Source organism: Symsagittifera roscoffensis, chromosome 6, assembly GCF_963678635.1.
Source record: "Symsagittifera roscoffensis chromosome 6, txSymRosc1.1, whole genome shotgun sequence".
Classification (NCBI taxonomy): Eukaryota; Metazoa; Xenacoelomorpha; order Acoela; family Convolutidae; genus Symsagittifera; species Symsagittifera roscoffensis.
The window spans coordinates 119720-128813 of record NC_087067.1 but is presented as its reverse complement, the minus strand read 5'-3'; the positions used below and the strand labels follow the sequence as shown (position 1 = coordinate 128813).

At 38.6% G+C, this 9094-nt stretch overlaps 1 protein-coding gene across 1 annotated transcript; it reads right to left on the bottom strand.

Annotated features, from left to right (window-relative positions):
• Positions 1-7367: 7367 nt before the first annotated feature.
• Positions 7368-7748, bottom strand: LOC134848040 (uncharacterized). Its single transcript, XM_063865375.1, has one exon. It carries the CDS (start codon positions 7746-7748, stop codon positions 7368-7370), a length of 381 nt encoding a protein of 126 aa, XP_063721445.1.
• Between the last annotated feature and the right edge of the window lie 1346 nt (positions 7749-9094).

The window sequence follows — 9094 nt, the reverse complement described above, 5'->3', positions numbered from 1 at the left end:
AGAAGTCGAGCACCCCCAATCGTCTCCTCAGTCTCGTACATCCCACTGGCAAAGATTACCCATGGAAGTCGAGCAACCCCAACCTTCTCCTCAGACTCGGACATCCCACTGACAATTTCTAATCGGAAACGGCCTACTGAGGCGATTGTTGATTCTTCGAACCACATGGTCACTTTGGAAAATGGACACATTTTAGCCGGAAGATGAAGTCATTGCCGCCCCAGAAGTCAACCAGAGCCAACCCTCAGAAAAACACAACCAGTGGAAAGTTGACTGGCGGAAACCCGACGCTCATACAAACGACCACAAATTCGTCGACAGAAGTTATCGTCATTCTGGATTCTCCTCAGAATCGTCTCAAGACAGCAGTCTTCCTGGACCATCACCCTTCGGATCCGCTCTCGACCCAATATTTTGCCATCCAGAAACGCATCCTTTTGCCACCCAGCTCAGATCTACAATCAGACCGCCGCTGCTTTCTTGTGCTAGTCACCTTCTGATCTCCTTATTCCCCTCGCAAAGTCGGGGTATGTTGAGACAGCGCGGAAGTATCCCAACGGGAAACCACCCATCATAGTCGCAGAGCAAGATTCCGGGAGCAAAATATCGTCGACGATAGATCAGGACGTACAACAAAATTTAGAAAAAATTAACGCCGATTACATTTAAACTCATTGAACTCATCAAAACTCTATTTTTCAATTTCTTCATTTTCCGAATTGTAGAGTTTGTAGACTCAGTTTTAGCTAATTAAGCACTAATTAGATACGTGCTAAGTATGTTTCATATCGACCATCGGTCGATTATTCTCTTTTTAATATTGCTTTAGATTAAGACATTCGTAATTCATTCATAATCATATTATTATCTCATTTTCTAAGTCGATATGTCGATCAATTTGAAGCTCCCATCAACCGCCTTGGACCATTTTCGGGCGACAATGGTTTTTTATGATCTCAGGTAAAATTTAATAATAAATTTGTAGTAGAGTGCAACAGTTTGTTTCTATTGATTCCTCAAACTGTTAGCGGATTCCGAAGAAGTTCAGCACTAACCAGCTTGAACAATGGCTAGCTAGTACAACGAATGCGGAAATTACCAACAAATACTTAACCATAGTCTGTGGAATCCACGAACAAATCTTAAACCACTACTTAATTAAATTCGTGGATACACCCTTTCAGATTTTAAACATTTCATTGAAAGTGACTATTTTGTTTTTTTTTCAGTTTATTTTGATCATTCACATTTTAATGTTAATTCATTCCTTATCACGTTTTAGTCTCAATTGCTTAGTAAATGCACATAATTATATATATTCAGGGTTTATTATTAGAAAATTTATTTAGTAAATTTGAACATAAGTTGAACAGGTTTAAAATATAAACTCATAAAAAAGCACTATGATATGTCGATCAATTTGAAGCTCCCATCAACCGCCTTGGACCATTTTCGGGCGACAATGGTTTTTTATGATCTCAGGTAAAATTTAATAATAAATTTGTAGTAGAGTGCAACAGTTTGTTTCTATTGATTCCTCAAACTGTTAGCGGATTCCGAAGAAGTTCAGCACTAACCAGCTTGAACAATGGCTAGCTAGTACAACGAATGCGGAAATTACCAGCAAATCCTTAACCATAGTCTGTGGAATCCACGAACAAATCTTAAACCACTACTTAACTAAATTCGTGGATACACCCTTTCAGATTTTAAACATTTCATTGAAAGTGACTATTTTGTTTTTTTTTTTCAGTTTATTTTGATCATTCACATTTTAATGTTAATTCATTCCTTATCACGTTTTAGTCTCAATTGCTTAGTAAATGCACATAATTATATATATTCAGGGTTTATTATTAGAAAATTTATTTAGTAAATTTGAACATAAGTTGAACAGGTTTAAAATATAAACTCATAAAAAAGCACCATTATAAATTGAAAATTGAGAATCAAAAAATGAATTCTCGAAAACTGATAAAAACGTTTTTCGGAACGGAACAAGTTTGAAGTTTTGTAGAATAGTTTTATCCTTAAATTCAGCGTACCGTGGAAAAGATAGCAGATACGCTATGGAGCAGAACGTTGGTCCCACCACAGCAGGCGACCAATAATCGAGTTGGTTGTACAGCCCTACAAATTCCCTAAGGCAGTTAGGAGCAAAGCTGACCTATAGTGGCGATTCACCATTTTTGTTGCGGCTGGTTATTGGTGTCTCTAATGAGAAGTCATCTGATACAGTCTCGTGGCTCCCACTGTATTTGTCAAATGACACTACAGACTTCCGCCCACTAACTTGCGAGCCAGAGACTGGTAAAAGAGCTGAACTCAATGTGCCATTTCGAAGAAAGTTACCCATGACGTCACTGGTCAGCATCGAAGATATTCGATGCGTTTGTCCAGATGCCCCCCGTATGATTACTAAATGTGTGGAAACAGATCTTCGTAAAATGGCACACAAAAATTAATGACATGCATCCTCACAAAAAATTTGCCATTCAGCGCTTTGCAAAAAAATTGACCAGACGGTGGGCCAAAAAGCCATGTTTTCATTTCACCACTGTCTTGATAGGAGGAACAGACAAAGCTGGAAAAGTGGGTGCAGTCTCTCTTTCTGGAATCTGCGCGCTGACTGTAATTGCCGACAAGGAAGAAATGAACTAGGCCAGCGCAGAAATTGAAGATCTCTTCGAACGAGCAGGGAAAAAAGAAGTTGTTGCTCGCCCCAAAGAAAATACAGATACGTACGTTAAGTCTGTAAAACTGCTACACACCAACTACCCGAGTCTCGTATCGAAAGTTCAAGTTCATAGAAAAACCCTCGGGCGCATCACCACTAAAGATGCGAGTAAACTTTTGAGAAAGAGCTTGAATGAATCCACGCAATTCATAGGAGCAAGAGGTGATTGTAACGCTATAGAGTACAAAAAGTGGGCTGAAATTTACTATCAAGTTTCAGTGCTTTTCTTTGGAGATTAACGATACACTCCCTACAAACTAAAATTACTCTTAATGCCGCAGCTTGTGGTGAGCAATTTTATACAATTTCCCAGGGAAAATTTCTGCGAAGCTCTCGAAAAATCCAACCACCATTTGAACAAGGATTTTCAAAGCAGGAAAATGCGAGGCGGAGGAAGATTGCATAACCAAGACCCATTTTTCCTCGAAATGTTTTTTTTTTTCATTCTGCAAGGTAATCAAATCTGGCAAATGCACACGTAATTTTCTAAACATTGCGGGAGACGTCTTGGGAGAAACCAATCCTATCCCGTCGTATTTACAAATATGTCAAAAATCTAGAATTCCCGGAAATTGCCGTCTGTGAAAAGCGTTCATCTAGTCTGCTGCTTTCTGGTTTGAGATTTCATGTGCTGGGTACTTTCGGATGTACAGCGGCAGCAGTTGCGGCAAAGAAAGCAAAACTGAATCTAGCACCACAAGCTATGGTGGAGAAATGAATCCATGATTTAGGAGGTATTGTCCTAACCAAAGACAATGCTCAAACCATTCTTCGGGGACATTCCAAGACACCTAACTGCTTTCTTCTGCTGAAAGATGACAAAGATTTGGTCAAAGGAACGATGACTGTAGCAAACTGAAAAGCTAAAAACGAGTCAACAACTGATTTGGAATCTAGTGATACTGGGCAAAAACCAAACGAAAGAGCTGGCAAAACAACTGTCACCTGCTGTCATCCAGTGCCGTGAGTTTGCGGGTAAGGATTTCAAGTTGTTATAGTGGAATCTCTTTACTCTGATTCAGTTATTGATCCGACTGTTATCAGCAACATTCGGGGAGTGATTTTTCAACTATTTACGTCAATGACAAGCGACCACTTTTGATGGAGCAATGTCAAACTAGCGGTGAAAGTAGGGTTTCTGCAATAGTGGCTCTAAGGAAACATAGAGCTGAAAAATCACCGCAGATTCTAGATACTGATTCCCAAGTACCCCCCTTGGTGTAGCTGAACAAACTCAGCCCACATAGTTATCAGCTCAAAACAGCACAACCAAACGAGAGATCAATTTCGACGACTTGAGTGTTAAAACGACGTTCAAGTAACCAGCGCCGCTAGTGGTGTACCCTACCTATCCCGTCGGAGGCCTTTCTTGGGGTCCTTTCGTGGAGTCTAGGACTTCTACTTCCGACGCTACTTTAAGCCGAAGGGACTTCAGGCCGAAATTGAAACTTTGCAAGCACATCAAATCGCTAATTTTTCATTGGCATCCGTTAATAACATCATACTTGTACCATTTCCGGGCAAAAAAGAGTCTGGGTGGTTAGGGTTAGGTCTGGGTGGATAAACAGAAGTTATCGTCATTCTGGATTCTCCTCAGAATCGTCTCAAGACAGCAGTCTTCCTGGACCATCACCCTTCGGATCCGCTCTCGACCCAATATTTTGCCATCCAGAAACGCATCCTTTTGCCACCCAGCTCAGATCTACAATCAGACCGCCGCTGCTTTCTTGTGCTAGTCACCTTCTGATCTCCTTATTCCCCTCGCAAAGTCGGGGTATGTTGAGACAGCGCGGAAGTATCCCAACGGGAAACCACCCATCATAGTCGCAGAGCAAGATTCCGGGAGCAAAATATCGTCGACGATAGATCAGGACGTACAACAAAATTTAGAAAAAATTAACGCCGATTACATTTAAACTCATTGAACTCATTAAAACTCTATTTTTCAATTTCTTCATTTTCCGAATTGTAGAGTTTGTAGACTCAGTTTTAGCTAATTAAGCACTGATTAGATACGTGCTAAGTATGTTTCATATCGACCATCGGTCGATTATTCTCTTTTTAATATTGCTTTAGATTAAGACATTCGTAATTCATTCATAATCATGTTATTATCTCATTTTCTAAGTCGATATGTCGATCAATTTGAAGCTCCCATCAACCGCCTTGGACCATTTTCGGGCGACAATGGTTTTTTATGATCTCAGGTAAAATTTAATAATAAATTTGTAGTAGAGTGCAACAGTTTGTTTCTATTGATTCCTCAAACTGTTAGCGGATTCCGAAGAAGTTCAGCACTAACCAGCTTGAACAATGCTAGCTAGAACAATGAATGCGGAAACTACGAACAAATACTTAACCATTGTCTGTGGAATCCACGCACAAGTCTTAAATCATTACTTAAATAAATTCCTGGATATATCTTTTTAGAAAGTAAATATGAAATTAAAGATCTGAATGAATTGGCCATTTTGATTTGTAAATCCGTAATTTGATAACCCACCAGCATTGAACAATGAAAATAGCTAGAACAACGAATGCAGAATTTACGAACAAAGACACTACCGTCATCTGTGGATTCCAAGAACAAATCTTAAATCATTACTCAACTAAGTTCGTGAATATACCCTTTTAGAATTTGAAATCTTTGTAGCCGTGTCAAAAACAGTCGTGCTTTTGGCTTAACGCAACCAATTGAAACTGTCAAAAGTGATTCGATTAGTTGAATTGCTTAATTATTTAACAAAATGCTTAGGGATAAAACAATGTTGGATTTTGCCTAGGGATTTTAAACAATGTTGTTGATTTTAGTTTAACTGGGCTAAACAAAATTTTATGTAACAGCTGTAATTGTAACAACTGATTCCAATCTCACTATATGATGGAAGAACAGTGACAACTAATCGTAGAATTATTTCGTAACCGCCCGAGATTGTAAATTCGAATTAATTCATAGCCGTCATAGATTTAAATTTGAAGCTATTTAAATCATTTCTTAAATCATTACTAAACTAAGTTCGTGGAAATACCCTTTTACGTTTTCAATTTTGATTGAAAAGAGCTATTTTGATTCAAAATTCTACCGTTTTAATTAGAAAAAAATTAGATCGATTGTCGGTCGCTGTAAACTCAATTGTAAAAAATTTTCTTCCGTCGGGAACGAGTAATTCAAGCGATGTGATTCGTCAAATTCGAATCGATAGCTCTTAAACTTCATTTAATCATAGAATTATTGCAGCTTTTATTTATCGCTAGATAATTCGCTTTTTAACTACAAAATCATTTCGTTTTGGGCCCTACTATATTTCATAACGCTGAACGATAGTTTGCTACCAAAAAGATTGATACCACGTGAACTTCATTATCAAAAATTTCTGAACCTTTAGTAATCGTCCCAGATTGGTCTGCTAGACGATCGGTCCCCGTACGAGAGGAATACAAAATTGCCATGAAATTTACAGACAACCTTAACGATGATCACTTTAACTTAATGAAACGCTACATAGCTAACTTATCTTCACCTTCTTCCCCAATTATACCAGAAAAGCATTGCTCCAAGAAATTACTACAAATAATGACCAAGGATGACAAAGTCTTATGGGATCTAATCACACGACTGACGACAGGACGTCCACTGGAAATTCTACATGAAAAACTATGAGAAGGACCTGCACACCAGAGATGATCTACTTTTCTTGGACAACAAAATAATAATACCAGCTGCGGCCCGAGGCGCATTCAGTTCAATAATACACGATCAGGACGTACAACAAACTTTGGAAAATTAACGCCGATTCCATTTAAAACTCATTGAACTCATTAAAACTCTATTTTCCAATTTCTTCGTTTTCCGATTTGTAGAGTTTGTAGAATCAGTAGACTAATTAGATACGTGCTAAGTATGTTTCATATCGACCATCGTTCGATTATTCTCTTTTTAATGTTGCTTTAGATTAAGACATTCGTAATCCATCATAATCATGTTATTATCTCAAACTCTAAGTCGATAAGTCGACCAATTTGAAGCTTCCATCAATCGCCTTGAACCATTTTCGGGCGAAAATGATTTTTTATGATCTCACGTAATATTTACTAATACATTTGTATTAGAGCGCAACAGTTTGTTTTGATTGATTCAACAAACTGTTCTCTGATTCCGCAGAAATCCAGCACTAACCATCTTGAACACTGGCTAGCTAGAACAATGAAGGCAGAAAATACGAACAAATACTTAAGCACGGTCTGTGGAATCCACGAACAAATCTTAAACCACTACTTAACTAAATTCCTGGATACACTCTTTCAGATTTTAAACATTTCATTGAAAGCGACTATTTTGGTTTTTCAGTTTATTTGGATCATTCACTTTTTAATGTTAATTCATTCCTAATCACGTTTTTCTCAATTGCTTAGTAAATGCACATAATTATATATATTCAGGGTTTATTATTAGAAAATTTATTTAGTAAATTTGAACATAATTTGAACAGGTTTAAAATTTGAAATCAAGAACACAAACGCACTATTATAAATTGAAAATTTAGAATCGAAAACTGAATTCTCGAAAACTGATAAAAACGTTACCCGGAACGGAACGAGTTTGAAGTTTTGTAGAAAATCCAAAATCCATTTATCTGCTTTCATCAAACAACGCTTGAGCAACTTTGTCTCCATAGTCAAAGCGCAATTGCTCAAAAGGTGCAATGTCTCTCCTGGCTTTTAGGATGACTACTCTCTCACCTCTGATGGAAAGTACAACTTCCACCATCTTCATATTGGCCTTGTTTTTCTTCTGGGTGGCGTGGTTTGCCGAACGACCCAGGCAAACGACCAATTTGTGTTTCGGGCACTCCTCATTTGATTCGTCGATCAGTCGCCTAGGAGGACCCGCAATTTGCAATACGTATTCGCTTAGAACTCCTGGTTGGAGACAGTACTGGTCGGCATTGATGTTGGTGACGACTTTGCTGTGGTAATCCACCAACACGTCATCTTTCTTAAACGGTTGCATAGCAATCAAACCTAGTAAAAAAGAAAGCACTGATTGAAAAATGAACTGATTCAAAAATGAAATTTTATTAGTAAGATATTTTTTAAGGAGGTACTTTATAATTTTAAGATAACTATCGAGTTATTAAAATTATAAAGTACCTCTTCCAAAGACGGCAAATATCACATCAAATTTGCCGACCTAACTCTGGGTCAATGCAGGACTCTGCAACTCTTCCTGAGCCTCATACGGAAAGTTCTCAATGCCGTTGGCGGTATGTGTCAGGCTTTTGGTTTTCTCAAGCGGCTGAAACTATCTCTTTGATCCATCATTCGGCAGCTTCGACACATGGTCAACCACCTTCTTCAGGTCATGGTTTGCCCACTTCTGCTTTGAGTAAAAATTTGTAGCTTTACTTGACAGCTCATGGGAAGTCGTCATCTCTTGAACAAAGATATGTGCGCGCTGCACCTGGCGAACGTAACGTTGAGAATCTCATCGGGATGGCACTGCTAACAGTACCTCTTCTTAGGTGTGTCCGTCCAATTTCTGGTGAACTTCTGAAGCTTGCCTCTTCAGCTTTTCCATCTCAAACGTAGAGCTGGTAGACAAAGGCATAAGCTTCGCAACCTTACGTGCGAGACAACGCTTCAGCGGTTCCAGATTCATGATGTTAATCTAGAAAAACGAAATTATTACATGTGATTCCACGTCAGTTTCAATTTTGATATAAAAGTACCTTTGGAAGACATTGAAATTTTATATCGATTGATCTACCTGGCGTTTGAACATATCAACTAGTGGAGCAACCCGGAACACCGCGTTCCCAAATGAATTGACGAAAAATAATTGAGTCGTCACCATTGTTTTTTGTGTCTCGAAAAGCCCGCTGAACAACATAGCTCATATTACTCCTTTTTAAATGGGTTCTGGCCTCTCTATAGTACAATTTCATACCTTGTACTAGTCAGACTGGAATTTTTTGGGAGACGCGAGAAGTTGACACTATAAAATTGAGTCGCCAAATCAAGTCATCAGTGTTTTTTTATTAAATCATTGTTTTAGGTTTAAAAAGATACTTACAGGCTGCTGGTTCTGTGCTCAGCTCCACGTATTGTCTTCACTTTTTTCCTCTATGTTGACAATCGCCAGGACGACAGCATGTACCGTGGTGTTGATGATCATTTTCTGGAGCATCCCTGTGCTCGTGAACAGAAACGTGACAATGGCCCTGAACAAGGTCAATTGTTCTTTGTGGGTCAAGGTTCCGTTTCTTTAATCGGCGCAGCCATTCGACCTCTGGACATTCTGTAAAATGACTTCATTGAGAGTCTCGTTTAATATCGGGTTTTCGGCTCAGGAGGCTT

Coding starts and splice junctions, on each gene's coding strand:
- LOC134848040 (XM_063865375.1), bottom strand. CDS start 7,748: ATGCAACCGTTTAAGAAAGATGACGTGTTGGTGGATTACCACAGCAAA.